Genomic DNA, 20,842 nt, shown 5'->3' with positions numbered 1-20,842 from the left:
TTAATTGTCAAATTAGTTCAGATTAGCAGTAGAATTTTGTCACTTCAAACATACTGTGGATCACTAAGGAGTTTTGCTCACAAGTTCATTTTTCATGAAAATGTCTGTGGGCAAATTCTTAAGAGAATAATTTAAAAAAAAATCAGAAAATAAATGGGCGATGGAATCGAATTCATTAAATATATTTACTTTTCCTACTCGAGTCTATCCATTACTTATTGATTTTTTAGTGCAATGAGAAAAACAAAGGAGCAACACAAGCCACTTATGTCTGCTAATACTGAGGATTTCTTTCCTTAGGCCTGCTATGCTTTCATGGAGATCCTCAGACTTCTAGATCTTGCAACAATGTTGTGGTCTGGAAAAATCCTTTCCAGAGTTGACTTGGAGAAACGTGGGTTTCTGCGTTCACAGCTGGGCTTGCAGTGTTATAGAAAGGAAACAAAAGCATGAGGGATGACTATGGAAATGAATATTAATGGTTACTATTAAGATAATTTTACTTCAGTTAGAATGAACAACAAGTCAACAATTATACATGAAAAATTAGCTTTTATTACAAATGTTTAGTAATAAGCAATGATTTTTCATTTTTTTTAACTTACTAAACCTAAACATACAAAGGTCAGAAGCAAACAAGAAATTGCTTGGTTAAAATCTTACTGAAGGTTAACTTGTCAGTAGTTCTGTCAGGTTTTCTGCAACGCTTGCTTTTAAAATATTTATTATACTATTGACTTTCCTTTACAGAGATGCTCATCCTCCAGTAGAGATGTGCAGTCATCAACATGGATGATTTGATTCATTTATATAAACAGAAGAAAGAAAAAATAAGTTGCGTCCATCTCTGAGTATAAAACTTATTTCCCTATGCTATGCTTGCACATTAATTTGGAGCTCCATACTCTGGCTGCTAAAGCCAAAGGCAGCTCTCACTGACCACAGTGTGCACCATACCAGAATGGAAACATTACTGATTTCATATTAATTGGTGAAAGTATTCTTTGGTCACAAACATCCTGTATCTACACAGTTTACAGTATATCAGATGCTATTTTTCACCCATTTTAAGTAACTTGTTTACATTTGTTTTATTCAATACTGTTTAGATTTTCTTCCTGCATGTATAATCCATTCTTGTGTGCATGCATATGCACAAAAATTGAGTTGTTTCTATGCAGACATATCAGGACTGAAGAAAGGATGTCCTTCTGATGGCTTTCAGATGCCAGACTGCAACAGCTCTAGTCTAAAAGGCCTTTTACTGGAGTCCCTCAGGATAAGCAATTAATTTTTAGGGTGCCACATTACTACAGTTTTCAGAATACACAAAATATGAAATTTGTGATAATTTTTGTTACACTCTCTATTACACTGTAAAGCCACATTATTCAAAATCAAAGTCTTATTTTTGGTGTGAAAAGTTTAAGATAAAGAAAGGGAAAATTTACCTGATAAGGATGCAGGTAAGAGTGTCTGGACAACGACACTTTGCTTAAAAGGCACACCAAGAAAAGGCAAGCTAGGTTCCTCTCCTGATGGTTTAAATGTGTTTTATATTTTTTATTACGTATATAGATATGCATATATATGTGTGTATACCTACACAAATCTATGTATGCATGCACATCTTTGAGTTTTTGAGAACAGAAAGCTCAAGAAGTAGAAATTCATTTTAAATAAATAAGAACCATGTTGATGGGGGAAGTTTGTACTGTTACTTTTTCCTGTGTTATGATTATAATCTAATGACACAGTGACATGATTATACCATATTTTACTTTACATCATTTCATTGTATAAATGTGAGGCATAACACTACCAGGTTCATTTTATCTTGCCTAAAGTAATTTTTATGGATCTTCTGTGTTCTTGCATTTTCACAAGGAATGGTCATCGCTGTAGGAAATATGAAGAGAGCTGAGGGTACAGATGTTCTAACAACCACAATCAAGATTTATTTGACTCTAGGGTTTACATGTCAGAGCACGGTGTACATGCAAACACATAGAGAACGACAATGACAACAACGGCTCAAACCCAAGTCCTGGTCCCAGCATGGCTGTCGAATGCTGATCTTGTGAAAACTTTTGGTTTCCTTTTGCATAAGCTTTGTGATATAATGCACCATTTTCAAAATCTGCACTGTTCCATCTAAATGGTCCATGTATGATGACAGTAAATGTTAAGAGGTATGAGATGATTACTAACTTCCAGAAAACATTTAACAGAAGATGCCCATACAGTAGTCACCATTAAAAGTTTAACAGCTAAAGGCTGAATGTAAAGATCTTTTCAGCTGTATTGTATAAAGAAGTATGACTATCACAGTGAAGTTATTTACATAAAAGGCAACAATAGTAAATATTTCAATAGAGAACACAGTAGATTGTTCAGAAAGTGGATCATGTTTTCTGCTAAGTATGAAATATTTCTTGCAATGTTGTAAATTCTACCTACTAGGTATTCTACAATATAAACCAGATAAAATAACTTGTAAAAAGTTAAGAGCTTGGTCCTGCATTTCTGATTCCCGAAAATCTACCAAGAGAAGACTACAGGAATATTGAATGTTTAGTGATTGCAGGACAAAACTCTCAGAGGACCGTAAAATGTTGCTTCTTTTCTGCACTTATTAAATATAAGTATTAATTTTATTTTCTTTGGCTTTTAAATTACTATCCCTTTGTATCTATAATGTGAAAACAAAACAACCCCAAACCACTAATAACTCCCCTCTCCCCTCAAAACAGTGACAAAGAAACCCAAATGAACCAAAAAAACATCCAAAAACTGTAGCTGTTACTTCATTATAAAACTATCGTGCAAAATAGAGGTTTATACTGGTCAGAATTGCAATAGCAATTGGAAGTTTACACTGAAGGAGTGACTGCAAGTATTGCTTCTTCTGAATAACAAAATTCAAAACTGATTAGGCACTTGTTTTCTTGTTTAATGACAGCTGACTCAGTGTGCGTAGAAATGACAGAAATACTCTCTCAAAATCCTCTGTAGTGTAACGACTGTACTGCTCAACTACACCACAGTGCCCGATTCAGGAGAGCAGGAAAACATGTGCCTGTTACTTACTTTCTGCTTAAATCCTACTGATACAAATCGGCTGGATACATGTTCAAGTGCTGTCCTGAACTGGGATGCTTGCTGAAATTGGAAATTGTTAAAAGATAATAGAGTGGTGAGCAACTTTTCATTATACTATAATACCAATTTTATCTAATCTGACTCTGCTCTCCACAATATTATCCTAATACTTCCCAACATAAAAGGAAACAGGCATAAAATAAATAGGATAACCAAAGATTACATAATAAATATGCTACGAAGGGGAAGAAAAATACATTGCAATATAAGGCTCGGTAGTGTTGCACAATCAAGAAATCATTCCAGGTGCTCCAAAACACAATTCCCAATGTACAACACCAAATTACCACTATATACCTGAAAAAGATTGGGAAGTAACAGATTAAACTTGTATTACATTAAACATTTGAAAATGCAAACAAGTGGTGATGTGTTTCTCTGCCTTTGCAGAACACCATATGTATATTCTTTCACTGCTCCAATTGTCATTGCTTGTGAAGGAAATTTCAACAGACCGGGTTTTTGAAAACTCTCATAATCCAATTCCTTCAGACTGTTACAAAGTTACCAGTGTCCACAGTGACTCATAGTATTATGTCTGAGAGTAAAACAAACTCAGAAATTTTGCTGCCTCCGTTTCTTTGCATCCATTGCATCTAGGATGGGTTGCCTCTTTGCAGTGTACCTCTGACGAAGCTCCTCAATTTCTCGTTCCATCATAGGGTCCAAAGCTTTTAATCTCATCTGTAATTCTTCCAAACTCAGATTCTTTAACTGTAAAACAACAAAAGAACAACCACAGAAAAACATTAGAAAGTCTTTACAATAAAAATGAAAACCATTACCTTCCATAATCCTTTAATTTACAGTTGCAGTGTTTTTACACACTTTGACTATATGTATATGTGTATATATATGTTGATACAAACAAAAGCCTCGGTATTCTCCACAGTCAATAATCTAACAGCATATGAAAACAAACACACATAGTACATTCAATTAAAAAAAAAATCACTTTGCAAACCTTGCAAATAAATATAGGGCTTAAGTTTAACTCATTAGGCTGCCACAGCATACACAATTATATTCATGTATATAAATTATACTGCCTCATCAAATACTTCTTACTAAACATCAGCCTCCTACAGAAGCCTGAAAAATAGACAGCTACTGTAAGTAATAGTCTGACAGATATTCAGAGGTACTTTCTGATAAGAATGACAAGGTACCTGCCTTACTCAACAGACTGCTGCCAGAACTTGTCAAAGCAAATTGCTAGCAAAGCATTTAAATAATACATGAAATAATTTCCTCAATTCATGGGGGGGGTTACCTTTGACCGTTCTTTTCTTTCTAAAAATATTTTTACATAATGTTTAACAGTTCATTACATTTCATTCAATAAAAACGACTGGTCATAAAACAAGTAAATCACTTGGCTGTCTTGCTGGCTGCTGCCAATAAAGGTTGGAGTCTTGTCAGGTACTGGGGCACGTCAGGCACTCCTGCTCCACCTGCTACCTCAGGGAAGAATCTACATTTGAAATGTGTTCCTTTGTCTGGTCTATGTATTTTTTTCCTGATGTAGCTTAGTACCTTTCTGAGTTTCTCTCTTGTCAGAATTGCCTCTATGTGCCAATTATTCTTCACCGGGTATGAAAAATATCAGCAAATTTCAAATACCACAAATAATTTCCTCCTAGGAAAGGAGTAATCTTTGTTTTGTTTGCAAATATTCTTACATTGCAAACAAGCACACTACCCAACTCATGGGTAAAAAAAATTAATTTTCTGAATTGACTACTAATGAGTCAATACTTCGTTCATGAATCTAGGGCAGGCTTCCATCAACACAGTCTGATCTGTTTTCCCTGAGGAATGAAATACTACTTTTGATCTTTATTTTTATCAGCGATTGAGGCATATAAATTAGCAACACATATTGCTACATACAGTCCAAACCTCAGCATTATGACTCTTACTAACACACCACATTGTACATAGTAAACAAATAACTGAAAGTGATAATAAAGAGAGGGGGCATATCAGAGCACATGGAAAAGATGTACATTTTCATGCAACATCATTTTAACCATAAGATTCCTAATGAAGATGAAAATTAAACCCCAAATGTCAAAATATCTTAGGGGACCAAAGATCCTGAGTCCTGTATGAGCTTCAGAGAGCTCAGATGTGTTCAATAGCTCATCAGCAATGTTGGTCTCACAGAGTCTGCTGAGTTGGAAGAGACTAACAAGGATCACTGAGTCCAACCCTCAGCCCTGCACAGGACATGCCCAAGAGTCACACCATGTCCCTGAGAGCATTGTCCAAACACATCTTGAACTCTGTCAGCCCCTTTGTGCTGTGACCACTTCGCTGGGGAGCCTGTTCCAGTGCCTAAACACCCTCTGGGTGAAGAACCTTTTTCTAATATCCAACCTAAACCTCCCCTGACACAGCTTCGGGCCATTCCCTTGGGTTCTGTTACTGGTCATCAGAGAGAAGAGATGAGTGCCTGCCCCTCCTCTTCCCCTCCCAAGGAAGTTGTAACTGCAGTGAAGTCTCCTCTCAGTCTCCTCTTCTCCAGACTGAACAGATCAAGTGCCCTCAGCTGCTCCTCATACGGTTACCCCTCAAGGCCCTTCATCATCTTTGTTGCACTCCTTTGGACATTTCATTTGCCCTCTTTTGGTCTCTCCCAAGGACAAATGATACCTTTTGTTTCTTATGAAGGAAAGAGTAGCCTCCTAAGGAATCAAATATCATCCAGTTTACTGTACTTCTCCCATCTGATATTCCGAAAAAAGGATGGGAAAAGGAATTCCTCAGTCACTTAGACTTTTGCAGAAAAAGACCTTTTTATTTTCAGAGAAAGAAAAGATAAAAAAATTGCAGTATTCTATTTAATTTTTAGCCCATTGGTAAATGTAACTGGCACATGACACACTTTTCAGTGAAGATACTCTTTTAGAGGAGTGAAGTGTCAGAGATTTGAAGTAAAATGAGAAGAAATGACAGTGCCGATTCCGCTGTTTAACAGATCCCAACACAACACAGATGAGAGGAGCAATAAACCCACTTTTTTAGCACATGGGACACGAGTAACATATTTGGGGCTCCACAGACCAGCAAGTGGACTAAGGCAGGCACTGAATAATCTCGTTTTGTGAGAACTGCCACTGATGAAGTCTCTGACCCACTCTGGACCAGCCTGGACAGTCATTTATTCCCTCTCAGTCACCAGTGTAGACATCAAGCTCAAACTGCATAGAATAGACTCCAACTGATGTAATCACATAATTATTTTGCACTGGAAAACTTTTTTTCATAAATTATCAGAGAAGAATGTCGTGGGTGAGTTTTTATTTAAATTTCAATCAAGAAACAGAGCCAGCAAACAGAATTAACTATTCTTTAAAGATCACAGACAGCTGGGATGGATATTAAAATATAAAGAGAATGAATTTTTTAAGCCAGAGACTAAGAATCTTTCAGAATCATCTCAGACATGTCACCCAGGGGACCCAGGGAGCCACAGTATTCATCTGCATCAACGGCTGATGCTCAGGACATTTGAAGAAAGGAAGTGGCAGAAAATAGGGGCATTAAGAAACTGAAAACAGGAGTTAGGAAGGTTTCATCTGACATCAGATGAGAAAACCACTTAATCAGCCACAACTGAATCTAGGATATGTGTGTGTGTTTGTGCACATATACATCTCCTTGGCAAATTTAAAAATATTTTTTCTTGACTTATGTCTGTACCACAGATATTACTTCATAAACCCTGCAAAAGTCCAAACACTGAATGCAACAGCAAAAATACCAAACAAGATGTGTAGATATAACTCAAGATATTTAATTACTCTAATGTAATTTATTCCCCTGCACAATAAATATTTTGATTCAAATTTTTATTGTGATAGAGCTCAGCATTCATTTACTTTCAGTTGCAAACAGTTTGGAATTTAAACTGCCATAAATAATTCACCACGTAGTTTGTTGTAACTACTGGGGCTACTGGCATTAATGGGAAGGGAAAGAAGAGCATTCACTGGTGCAAGATGTAGGAATTCAAAAAGGTTTTAAATTATATTTCAATAGCTTTTTCAAAGCTGTGAACTGTAACAATTCAGTAACTGTTTGACAATGATACATAGTTCAATTTCTGCCACTTTTCTAAATAACAGAATCAATTGTGTCATTTCTGAGACCAAACACCTACAACCACACAAGAGACAGCAATTAGTGTCAACACAGACCACTTCCAAGACAGAGGTCTTTGGTGAATGGGGATTTCTGGTAAAAATGTTTGCCTTCACTTGGGCCCTTTATTTCAGTAGATAATCACAAGGGTTTGGAAAAGGAACAGTCCAAACTTCAAAGAAGCAAAACCACCTCCAGAGCCAGATGACTTTGAGTAATTTCTTCTAGAAGCTGATGGATTATCAGGACATGGTTGCACTCAAAGAAGTACAAATTGAAATTCTCTGCTGTGCTTTGCTAGAGCAAAGGAAATCAACTTTGCCTACAAAGAGACCAGCCAACAGTCATCCTTGCAGGACAAGCTCCCGGTGCTGCAAGTTTGAGTGCCAGCAGCTTCTGTCTCTCTGCCTTCTCCCCTCCCCGATCCAGAGGGAAATCCTAGTGGAAAAAAGGCACCTATGCAGAAAGGAGTTTCATCAACCCGAGCTTACAGTGGCAGAAATATCTTTCGGCAGCACAAACCTGAGCTGGGACAAACAGCACAGAATAAAAGCATAACTAACCTTCTAACTGAACTGTAATTTTCACTTGTAATCTTTGGAAAAGGCAATTTACCACACACTTAAGAGACTAGAAAGTCTGGAAATCTGATGCACATTATCTCAAACTTTTAGCAAATGGGACACCAATCATTTAACTCCTCCTTGCTTACTTTTCAATTTATTTGTAATAGAGTTAGAGGCTTTTCCTGGAAAGGCTACATATAGAAGTTGAAAAGTAGCAGAACAGATTAAGAATCATTAGCAAGCTTTTCTTACTGTGATTGTCATCATTAAGTTAGGATACAGTAAAAATCCAAAAGCTCCAGGCATGAAGTGTTCCGGTTGTGTTTAGAGCTACAAGTGTTCCAGAGACAGTGCACTGCCCTTGTGTGAAGGTGGCAGGAACCACTGCTAATCAGTCTGGGGGTTTAAGATAATCCTGCATGATCATGCAAGGTTGGTTGAATACAGTGCAGATCAGCATTGCATCAGAATATTTCCTACTGTAGAAGGTTGACTGACTGGCTGCCAGACACCCACCAAAGCCACTCTATCACTTCCCTCTGCAACTGGACAGAAGAGAGAAAATATTAAAAAGGCTCATGAGTTGAGATAAGGTCTGTGAGAGATCACTCACCAAATGCTGACACGGGCAAAACAGACTTGAATTGGGGATATTAATTAAATTTATTACTAACAAAATCAGAGTAGGATAATGAGAAGTAAAATAAATCTTCAAACACGTTCCCCTCACCCCTCCCTCCTTCCTGGGCTCTATCTCCTCCCTGCCAGGGGCACAGGAAGACAGGGAATGGGGGTTATGGTCAGTTCATGCTGTTCCTGCTGCTGCTCAGGGAGAATAGTCCTTCTCCTGCTCCAGTGTGGGGTCCTTCCCATGGGCGACAGTTCTTCATGAACTGCTGCAATGTGGGTCACTCTTCCACGGGGTGTAGTCCTTCAGGCACAGGCTGCTCCAGCATGGGTTCCCCACAGGGCCACAAGTCCTACCAGGAAACCTGCTCCAGCACTGGTTTCCCATAGGTTCACAGCCCTCTCTCAGACATCTACCCACTCTGGCATAGGTCTCCTCCACACGCTGCAGGTGGATCTCTGCACGCCCATTGACCTACATGGGCTGCAGGGGAACCTCAGCTCCAGCATCTCTTCTCCCTCCCTCCTTCTCCACTGACCTTGATGTCTGCATAGTTGTTCCTCTCACATATTCTCACTCTCACATATTCTCTGCTCTTCTCTGGCTGCAATTACAGCTGTGCAATATTTTTTTTTCTTTCATAAATATGTTACCACAGAGGCATTACTATCATTCCTGATTGGCTTGGCTTGGCCTGGCCAGTGGCAGGTCCACCCTGGAGCCAGCTGGCATTGGCTCTGCCAGACATGGGGAAAGCTTCTGGCAGCTTCTCACAGAAGCCATGCCTGTAGCTCCCCTGCTATCAAAACCAGGCCACACAAACACAATACACCTATGCAGAAAACATTCTTACTCTGGTCAATACTGGTTTCAGGTTTATTGCTTTTTTTACAATTATTGTACATTTACAATTATTTTTACAATTACTACTGTCTTCAAGCAGTACTGATGCAGTCACCTCCCAGAACAAAACTTCTGCAAGGGAAGTGCAACAGGTTTTACTTTTTTTGTCTTTTTGTCTAACTTCTCGCATCCCATGTGACCAGGTTCATTTAGATTAGTATTTTCAGCAAACCAAAGAATAGTTACTTGCAATCAACACTACTTCTGCCTACAGGAGGACCAATACCACACCTTAGATATTTTGTTTACAACCCTAGTCAAATCATACTGATGAAAATCTGGCCAAAACAGGCACTTGGAAAATAGATATGAGTTCCTGTCTACAGACCTGAATTCTGTAGCAATAAGCTGAGAAGGAAGGAGATAATGTAGAACCAAAACTGGACTCTCAGAAGTCATGAAGTTAAAGAGTGCAATGTAAACCCCAACTCCTGGCTTCCACATGTGTCCAGCACAGGAGTCAGGAGGAAGGACACGTATCTGAGATACTCAGTGGTGCTTGGGGTCCATGGATTTAGATGAAGGCGTCTGGAACTCATTAGCCACACTTGGCCAGCACATACCTGTAGCCATCCAAACTTTTCAAGGGGTGAAAGCCAAAGTTTTGGTGGATGTAGCACACTATAATCCTAATCCACCCTTGACAGCAACAGAGGTAAATAAAACCTCTAGGCCAATGATGTTTTCAATATGATAAAATTAGATTTCATTAGTAATTCCATAATGCATGAGTTACCATCGCAAGACTCCAGTCTATCAAACTAAATTATGGAACACTGCTATTAAGGTGGTACAATGGAAACAAACAAATGTATTTTCAAGGTTTAAATTGTTAAGAAAATAGATATTCAATCAAAAAATAATCTGTATCAAGTTTGTTGTATTTACTTGAAAAAACAAATTCTTCCTAGCAACTGCTTAAATGAATCTTACAGATGCAACAAGCCTTATTAGGCTTGATTAAAAAAATATGGATTGTTAATACTATATTCTGAGTCATCTATTTTCCCATCTGCTAGTAATTCCTACAATATGACCTATCAACAGAATGGCTAACAACAATAATTGCAACAATGGCAATTGCAAAAGGGGGTTGCCCATAGCACTTTCTAAGATTTAACTAGTGCATATCTTGAACTGTGCTGTGTGTTAGAGGTCTCAGGTAAGAGAAACTTTTCTCTCCAACTGTTCACTTCCCTCTGCTGAGTAGAGTTTTCTTTTCTCTAGTGGAATGAGTTCTACTGATGGCTTCAAACTCTTTTTTTTTCTGGTATAAAAAGTTAGGCTTGAGTCAGAGTCTAAAAGGTACAAGGTGGGCCTTTCTGACCAGTTCATCTCTAATATGAGTTCACACCCAGAATCTGTGAATGTCACTAATGAAGTTGTCACGTGCTTGTGTACAAGGAAATATTCTGAGTTACTGTTGTCTGTTCAGCTGCTCCTGTGCAGCAACAGGAGGAAACCATTTCACGTTTGCTTACACAGCAAATCCTGCTGACCTGTCTAAGCAGTGTCAGGTGACAATGACCTGTCTTGGACACCCACTGGCCACACATCAGAGCTCTGACTTGCTGCCATCCCCACTCCTGCTGTCACTACAGTCAAGAAAACAAACCCGGATGGGGAATGGAGCGAGAGCATTTATTTCAGGTTGTCTGAAGAGCAAGTATCCTTGTTGCAACTCACAAAGTCATACAAATATAAAAATGACCTCATTTACTGTAATTGTTTTTGCAATTTATGGAAGAGAAGGACTGACAGCTTAACTTTCAAAAGCCAAAGTCCAGTCACAGGACTGCAGTTATCTTAAACTTTCTTGGGGGGTAAAATAAGCACATAGCACTAAGAGAAAATTAAAGACGGACAAGTTCATGCAATTTTAAATGTTTTTCTAGGGATAAATTTGTATATAAATTCTTCATGATTAATTCCTTTTTTCACTACTAGAATTCTCTCTGCTCTAACATTAAAACTGAACATAATTTTAGCAACACAAAGCTAAATCTTAGTCACTACCCTCAACATTTTTCAGCTCTAGAGGACTTTGCTTAGCTTCACAAAAAGTGACATTTCAATAGAAACCAAGAGGAAAACCACAAGTTTTCTATAGCATTAGTGCATACTATAATTTGAAAATCTTTTCTGAATACTGCCCAGGACTGTCCTTTGAACACATTAAATACTGCTAAAACTAAAATTCAAAAATCATGAGTTGAGTCCTTTACCTTCATTAAATTACCCTTAAAAATAGATTCTTAAAATAAGATGGTTTTATGTCAATGGAGGTGTCTTTTTATTTCCCTTTTCATTTCTAAGTCATCAGGAGGCAGCTAGAATCTAAGTATTTCTGCAATTAAAAAAGGCTAAAAAAAGCTCACGGGAAAAAAAATTTAGTAGTCAAAAATTTTAATGAGGTTTCCTGACTATGGGAACTGAAGTCTAAGGAAAAGCATAGCTTATCATGAAAAGCAATGTAAAATTAGCAATAATGTCCACTTTTGCCTGTTGCAATTTTATCCAGTTCCTGACAAAACCAGTAAGGTAGTGAGCATTAATGCTTCATCAGATTCTAAGCAGTTCAAACATATTTCACATTGTTTCTACCTACTACAGCAACTAGTGTAGCTGTCAGGTAAATAATTTTCACTAAAATAAATAAAGCAACACAGAAGAGTCTGAACATAGGGAAATAAATTGAAGCAATGTCTCTCAAAAACCTGGCAGCCTATAAACATCCATTGATAAGCACCTTTGAGATCAATTCTTTAGTATCTGACTGTAAATGTAAAAAATAAATTTAATTTAAGTGTACAGAAGGAAAAAATCCTACCATTCTCTTTCCTATATCATTTACACAGTGTTTATTATTACACTACACGCCTGAGTCTACTGCAGCATGACACTTTAATTTGCTATCACTTTCTCTTTAGAATTGCATCATCCATCACAAACATTTTTAAAAATCACTTTTAGAGCATCACAGGCAAAAACTGACAGTTTGAAATTCCTTAGAGAAGATCTTGGTGGTTTTTTATATACTGTGATCTTCTATACCAGGAATGTCAAGCTTAATGGTACAGCTTGTCCTGAAGAATACTATAAATATTTACTGGGGCTCCCAGTAGAGTAAATAAGCTAAAACTTAGGAAAAACACTCCATCTGGATACTCATCAAGATGTTTAAATTTCATTGCAAATATACCCACACAGTGCTGATGGCAAAATAGCTACCACACCTGATCTAAAAATATACAGGATTTTCCCCCCAGCCCTTTCTGCTTTTGGGGAAAAAAAAGTATGGGAAGAAAAAACAAACAAAGTAATCCCCAAAACATCTTTTCAAATATTACCAAAGCTATAAAGCTTTTAAAGGAAAAGTAATTCTTTAGCTAGAGCTCCTAGTGTACTAAGTAAGTAGAATCAAAAAGTCAGCATTTTATCTTTATTAGTCTGCAGCTCTCTAGGGTAAGTCCTTTTAAATTGTCTTTCATACTGTACTCAGCTATCAGCAGGTACCTTACAGTGCCCCTGAATTCACCACATCACATTTCAGCAACCATAGTTATCATTCAACTACAAAAACCCAAATCTTATTACCTTCATATCCAAAAGTTTTCTCAAATTAAGGCACTGCCTCCCTATCCATGAGAAGATAATTTTTAAATTACTTAAAATACTCAGAAAATAACAGTATTACACTTTTGTAAAATTCTATTAATCTACATGTAAATGCAAGCTGTATTAAGAACAACGATATAAGCTATTAGGGCTGAGAAACATTTTAAAATATAAAAAAGATTGTTAGGACACCCAAACATCCTGATGATAAAATAAAATGAAAGATGCTCCTAGTTTTGCTAAAATATTTTGTAAGTGCAAATCTATTATGAAAAGTAAAGTTAAAGACATAAGTAACATGAAATAGAAACCCTGAGGTTAAAAAAAAAGCTGTATTAAAATCTACAAATTCTTTAAATGCATAGTGATATTATTTAAAGTTATTTTTTCTCAATAGTTCCATTTAAGATTATTTTTAAAGTAGGAAGAAAAATGGAAACTCATTTAATAATGAGCTATGACACAGGAAGATGCATGCACAGCAACAACCTTGAAGTTAAAACTAGATCCAGAAAAGCATTTAACCTGAAGAGCAATGCAAGAGGCTAAAAGAATTTTAAACCTCAAACCTTAGTGTCCTAGTGAGGGACAATGCAAGTGAATCTCAATTTTCTTAGAAGCACAAAATGTTGACACTCAAAACTAAAACAACAAAACTACATGTTCCTAGCAGGGAAAGGCTGTTGAAATAGAGTTGCACCTCCCAAACCCAAAATGCACATGCAAATTTGTATTTTATTTGCTGAGCAAGTTATATTCTTTATAAGGAATAAAATTCACTTCAGTTTAAAACAGCCAATTCAGAAAGGACCTAAGAAAATAACAGATCATCTGTAATAAATGGAAAACCGATACACATACTGTTTGCTGGGGCTTGTTTCACACAGAAAGCATTCTGGTAGTCACGTACAAGAGAGGATGGGTTTCAACCACTTTTCATACAAGACAGACAGAAAAAATCCTATAGTCCAGAAACTCAGGGCAATTTATAGGCAATAAATGCCAGGTTTATTAATCACTGAGAGAAGGAAGAAAATACAGCAAAGGCAGCAAAAAACTGCCAGGAAAACTGAGACATCAGTTGAAAGAGCCCTGCAAAAAAATTGTAGAATCTGAACTTGCAGCAACTGAATAAAGTTGCCGAGAGATTTAACTAAGCTCTCAGTCGTGGCAGGAAGAAGAAGAGATCCCTGCCTCAGGAAAGGCCTGCAGGTTACCATGCTTGGGGGTTGATGACAGCCAAGTCCAGCTGAGCTTGCTTAAGCACCAACACACCTGTGGATGCTGCACAGAGACTTGAAGTGAACTGGGAGGGAAGAAATCAATCCCCCAGACTGAATCGATCAGCACCAAATTTTCTTTTCTGCACAACTTTAAAAATTTAAGAGAAGCACTGTTGGCTTTTAGAGAATGTCTCAGCCTGTAGTTCCTCAAAAATTCTTTTTACTTCCTCGATAATTTTCCTGAAATCTTTTTACCCCCCACAGAACTGCTTGACTACCTGTTTAGTTTGATCTGTTCACCGTTTTCCTAAGCACTGGAAGAATTCAGCTTGCTAAAAGATTGGGCTCCCAATAGCAGCAGCACAGCCCACAGTGTCCCCAGACAACACCAGGGTACTGTTCTACTCCTGCATGGCATTCAGCAGCTCACCAGCCACTGGGACTGGAGATTTCATTTGCTTATGGCAGCTTTAGTGTTAGGGAAACTGATTAAAATTGTTCAGGAAACTCTATTTTATTGTGCTCAAGAACTGAACAGATTTTTAAAAATCTCTTTACACCTTAAACAACAGTTTATTAACTCTTCCTAATGCTGCCTTCTATTGAAGTCTTATCAATAAATCATACTAATCAGACACATACTGCCGAGTTTCAGCTGGTTCATTAAAGTGGATTTAGTTTTTCTTTTGCCATAATGCACCAGCCCCACATTTGGGAAACACATCTTAAATAAACACTGACTATCAAATAAGATTTAATGAACCTCATGAAATCCACTGTGTGACAGGCTAAATCTGGTAGACAGCCACTGTCTTGCTAAATTAGATCTAAAATAAATGAACAAACACAGAAAGGGACAATCTATCAAATAACACCACTTAGTTAGCAGCTTTTAAATAATATACAGTATCCTTTCCTTTACAAACACGTAGTAGACCACTCTCACTACAAATGATATACTAAGAAATATCCTGAAAATACAGAACAAGATAATCACTGAATCTGTCATGTCAAAACACATTAATCAAGAATTCCATGTGCCAACATACAACTAAAGGCATCGCTAAATTTAAAAAATTGACCTCTCTCATCTTAACAAACAAGAAATCCAGGGTATCTCAACACTGAACAGCACACTTAACCATAGTCTAAATCTAGTCTCTAAAATACAATCTACCTTGTGAAAAGTGTGATGCTCACTCTGTATTAATTTAGAAACTACCTTTATTGATTGAAAAAGATTCAATGATTCAGTGGCATATTCACTTACTGAGTCCAGAACTGCCAAAATCATTTGACAAAGAAATATTTTATTATCAAACATTTTGTCTATGACTCAAACATTAGTGCAATCAAGACAAATATTGGCACAGTTCTTTCTTACGTTCACAGTATTACCTCCTAGAAAGGTATACAGCATTTGATCTATCTGCTTTCTCACAGAGGACAGAACAACACTAGGTTACTTAATTAGGTTTTTCAGATCATAATCTGCAGATACAGTTTTGATTTACTACCCAATGCAAACAGGTACTGGACAAGGCTCTTGTGCCAATGCTGTTAATTAATCCCCATGCAAATTTAGAGTGCTCACTATTCCCCTTCTCTGCCTGATGCCAGTTACACAGCCCACAACTCAGGAGTGGTCCGAGCTCTGCAAACCCTTACGATGTGACCAAAGTCTCGGTGGAATCTTTCTGGCCTCTCTGCTGGTTTTCCAATTCATCTCTTGAGTCATTATCTAGGGTTCAGTTATGCTTCAATTTCTAGACTTAAAAATCCGTAAAGAAAAGGAAAAGAATTATAAAATAGTATATCAACAATGAAAAGGCTACACACACTGTACTTGAACATTGCTTAAGTTCAGTGTTCAAGTGCAGAATATCAGTAATGTTCAAGTGTCTGTAACTTCAAATCTAAATCCCTCTCCAGAAAAAACTGTTGGAAATTTAATCCAGGTTTTAAAATTGATTTTCTGCTCATGATTTGGAAACTGAAGTAGAACCAAGGGCCTCATCTATATTATTTCCAACCCTAACTACCAGGGCAGGCAATAATGTGAGCTCTCATCCAGCACATTCCTAGACCACATAAGGAAAATGTGAGCCAGACAAGTGCATTCCTCAAATGCAAGGTGTCAGAACTCAAACAAAACCCATGCTCAATGCAGTCAGCTGCTATATACTTCACAGGCTCAGCTGTAAATAAAATTATGTGTTTCACAACAGCACTTCAGAAATAATTAAAAGCCAAAGAAAATGTTATTTCAATTTACAGTGCTTTGTAAAGCAGTTCCCTTGCTTTGACCATCTTCATAGCAGTGCTTTTCCAAAGTAAAAATTAAAATATAAATGTTGAGGTTATTAAATGCTCTCCTAGTTTTTTTAGAATACATCACCAGGGTTTCTGCTTACAGAATTCCGCAGTTTGAATGGTATCCCGCGCTCAAAGACATAACACTCAAGAGAGACAAAGCACAAATTAATAGGAGCAGTCACGTATTAAGTGTCATTATTCAGTTCGCAAGAATAGAGAGCGTGTGAATAACTCCCTCATGACTTACAGATCTGATGGATAAGCATGAGCATAAAGAGATGCAGGAAAACATAGGTTTGGCATCAAAAAGAGTGCATATCTGTCCTGGACTTTAAATATTAATTTAACAACACACATGGATTACTTCTTGATCCAGTTATTGATCAAGTCTTGATGTGGGCACTAAAATTCACTGTCAAAGAAAAACTACTCTCAGAAAGACATGTAAATATACGGCCCACATTCCTGAATTGATGCAGATGAAATTCACCTTATGTGGCAGAAGGATACAGGACTAAGCAAGAGGAGGAATCATGAGCATCTCTAAAACATCTACATCCTGTCACAACCAGAAAACAGCACCATGTCAAATAGTTTAAAACTCAGTAATAACATTCAGCAACAAACCCCAAGAACCTCAAAAATGCAATAATTTAAAGAGTCCCCCATACTAGTCTCCTCTCTCCTTTTCACCCCAAACAGAGAGATATATTTTCATTTGCAAACTCAAACGATTTTCTAGGTAGACTCTACTGGTGACAAAGAAGTGGCTTTTGGCTTTAAGCCATCATCTACTGAAATGCTGCCACAGCTTTGAAAACAAACTGCCTTGCTGAACTACCACAAATATTGAGTAGGGGACCGACTAGCCAATTCTTTCCCCCAGAATAAACAAACTGCCAGCTCACGTTTGGATGAGGAAAAAGCACAGACTACTTTTTCTGCTTAATGTCTTTGAGAACTGCACTGCTGCTGACACAACTGGAGGCCTTGCATTCTTATGGTCTGATATCAGAGTGTAATCAAAGACTAGATGTCCCAGCATCCTATCATCACAGAAGTTACACTAGCAATTTAAGAATGCTATAGACATGCAGAAAGTCATGTTTTGTTGGGTTTTTTGACAACACTGAAAAGCTAAGGTTTTTATTTTAATATTACTACTTCATCTCATACACACATATATGCACAAGTTGAAATTACAAATGTTGTATAAGCCATCAGAATTCACAATGCTGTAAAATCAAACACGTTAGAGAAAACAAAAAGTAATATAAGCAAATTATTTTGTTACAATGAATGTCAAATTCACCAAAGGCTCCATTGAAAGGCACAATGAATGCAAGCAATGACTTCAAAATAGTTTACATTCCCAATTATGAAGAGGTATTTTAAAGTAGTAATATAATCATGTTGCATACAAAAAAACTTGTGGGACTGGGCCATCACTTAATTTTGTAATGTACATAACTTTGTTTCCATTTTCATTAGTGATTCTGACTTGGTACTCTCATTCACAGAGGTATTGCATTCTTGCAGTCCTCACCCATTTCAATCTCAGACCACTTTCCTCTTTCCTCCGTATCTCTTACTGATTTAAATACAGTCTTAGAGAAAATTCTGCTGGGTTTTGCCATCATTATCTCCAAACCTCTTCAATTCTGGGAGTTTGTAGTTATGCCATCTGAAGGTCTGTGTTGCACAGGGAATCTTAGTAATTATGAATTAAATGCCTACTAACGTGGTTGATGATGATGTTGCTAGAATGCCAGTCACGTTTACCAGATCCTGGCCATCAGAATAATAATAGTAAAGGAGTATTTTCCGTAATTTAACAATTTCTCCTACTTCAACAAATGTATTCTATTTATCCTGTCCTAAGTAGCATCACAGTGCATAGTAAGTTGAAAAGAAGCAGCAACATTGCAAAATTACAAGGCCATTTAAATTAATCACATTAATTTGCTTAATTATGCTGAAAATATTTCACCTCTTTCTCAGTATCATAATGTAAAATTTTGGAAGCAATATAATTTGAAAATTGACAAATTTGCTATTTAATGTTGCCATAACAACCACAGAAAATTGTGTAAGAAAATACCAAGCAATAAAGGATGAAATGCCATAGAAACAGATAAGAATAGAACAAGTTGTGTCAGTACTAGCCTTAAGGAAAATTTTAGGCACAGAAAACCTCATGGACAGAATTATGAAAAGATGGAGAAATAGAAAAGGACAGTTAATGTTGGGAAATCAAAAACGTAGTTATATGGCATAGTGCCAATGTTCTCCAACAGAGATTACAGGCAGATTAATCAAAACCTCTATGAAAACTAAAACACATTAGATAAAAATTCAGCAGAGATTATGTCAGAGACTTGTTTTGCTTTTTGGCTTTTTTTTTAAATCTCTTGCTTATAACAATATTGCTGCAGCGTTGCACAATATAAATAGTCAAAAGCCCTCAAAACCTGAGTACAGTAATAGCTAAATTGCTGCCAGTTCTACACGGTTTTCTACAACTCCCTCCAGCAGAAGGAACTAACAATTGACTTAGGAAGTTATGAAGGAATTCAAATGTAGGGATCTATTTTCCTGTAGGTCAACCCACAACTGCACTGTATAATAAATGAAAACATGAGATGATATCATTTCATCTCTGCTCCTCACCTTTCCAACGACCTTTCAGAGGAAACATCCTGAAGCCTGAATTTTGTTTAACATGGAAGTCATACGGGCTGGATAATATGACATTCCTACCTGTGAGCAAAACATCTTTAATGCATTTATTTCCCCTAAAATAAAAATAAATGTTATACAGATATCTCTATATTAAAGCTACAATCAATACACAGGCCAGTCCAAAGCAAAGTTTTGTGTTCAGTAGAAGAAATAGTGCATTTACAGCTCTTTTTTTAAACAATTAACAAGTCAAAATTGAACCTCTCTCTAGTAAAACTCCATTTTGGATGTCATCCACTGCCTTGTATTGACAGCATAATCAGGAGAAACACCATCTTCTCACATCTCTCTTGTTTCAAAGGACAAAAAAGCAGATGGGATTAAAATGGAGCTCAAACCAAAGATGGTATATTTAGATTTGATTCAGCAGACATATGGAAACCATTATGTAAAGAAGGAAATTGTTGCATAAAAACATTCAGGTGAGATGCAACTTAACCAAAGACAAGAATCTTGGGAGCAGCATAAAAAATGACAGAGACTAAGGAAGCAGCTTCATTCTACACTGAATCTAACTTAATGACAGGAGGTAGCCTGAAGGGTCAGTCCTGCTGTCTGAAACCCTCAGGCTCCTGACCACTTCCTTGCAGGAGATCCACCAATTCTGCAACTGCAGGGTGAGCTGAGAGAAAGGAGAGAGGAGGACAAGGAGGTGTCAGACATATTTTAATTGACTCAGCTCTCTGGCTACCACCTCACTGCTATGACAGAGACATGAAGAGAAACAGAAATGAGCTGGTGCCCCCTTCTGCCATGCTTCTCTCTTTTCACAGCTCCCATCTCCTGAATAAGCTTGGGGTATGCCACCCATCTGTCCCTGGTTCCAAGCTACAGAGGCCATGATCAACCTTTCAGCAGGCCAAAGACAACAGCTGACTATGGACCTCAGGCTACAACCTGAGCATAGGTGTCAATCCGGATCTCTCAGAGGCAAATCAGAGGTGACAATATTGAAAATTGGAGCAAATTAACTCCTTTGAAGACTTCACCCTTGCTGAACTTGGACAATACAATTCAAAAGTTATCCGGACACCTGCACAATCACATAAGTCTAATATCCTCAAGAAACAGACAAAAAAATAATATGCAGCTAGATGGCACAAAAATAATCTTTTTACAAGGTAATTACAAATTGGAAACACCAACACAATTAAATGTTAGCAGAAAGCATGTAGTAAAGACTGAGTATCCCATTTTGAATGAGTATAGGTTGGGGGTAGATTATAAAAATCTATGAAAGATGGCTGTGCTTTCATGACAAAGTGAATAAAATTGATTTTATACAGTACAACTACTAAATCTTATAAAATATTTCCCCCAAAGCTCTGGCAACAGGATTACTAGTTTCCTTCAAATTCAGTCTGCCTGCAGAACTGTAAACAAAATTAAATACAACAGTGGGGGATTCTGCAGGTTTGGAGTCAATCAATACTGCAGTTTTTCTCTTCCTGGTATTCACAGCACTTTAGAAGAAACTTAGAGATGGTGTATCCTCAGCATATTTTAGGATTCATGGTATATTTGACAGTGAAATA

At 37.2% G+C, this 20,842-nt stretch overlaps 1 protein-coding gene across 1 annotated transcript in view; it reads right to left on the bottom strand.

The window, feature by feature from the left end:
- Positions 1–1,118: 1,118 nt before the first annotated feature.
- Positions 1,119–20,842, bottom strand: part of STK3 (serine/threonine kinase 3) — a 123,092-nt gene continuing 103,368 nt past the window's right edge. The window contains exon 11 of the mRNA XM_032696610.1: positions 1,119–3,876. Within this exon, the coding sequence (XP_032552501.1) occupies positions 3,718–3,876 (159 nt within the window). The 3' untranslated portion in view covers positions 1,119–3,717. The remainder of the gene's footprint in view (positions 3,877–20,842) is intronic.

Source organism: Chiroxiphia lanceolata, chromosome 1, assembly GCF_009829145.1.
Source record: "Chiroxiphia lanceolata isolate bChiLan1 chromosome 1, bChiLan1.pri, whole genome shotgun sequence".
NCBI classification, from domain to species: Eukaryota; Metazoa; Chordata; class Aves; order Passeriformes; family Pipridae; genus Chiroxiphia; species Chiroxiphia lanceolata.
The sequence above is the reverse complement of the archived record's forward strand: the minus strand, read 5'-3'. Positions and strand labels throughout refer to the sequence as shown.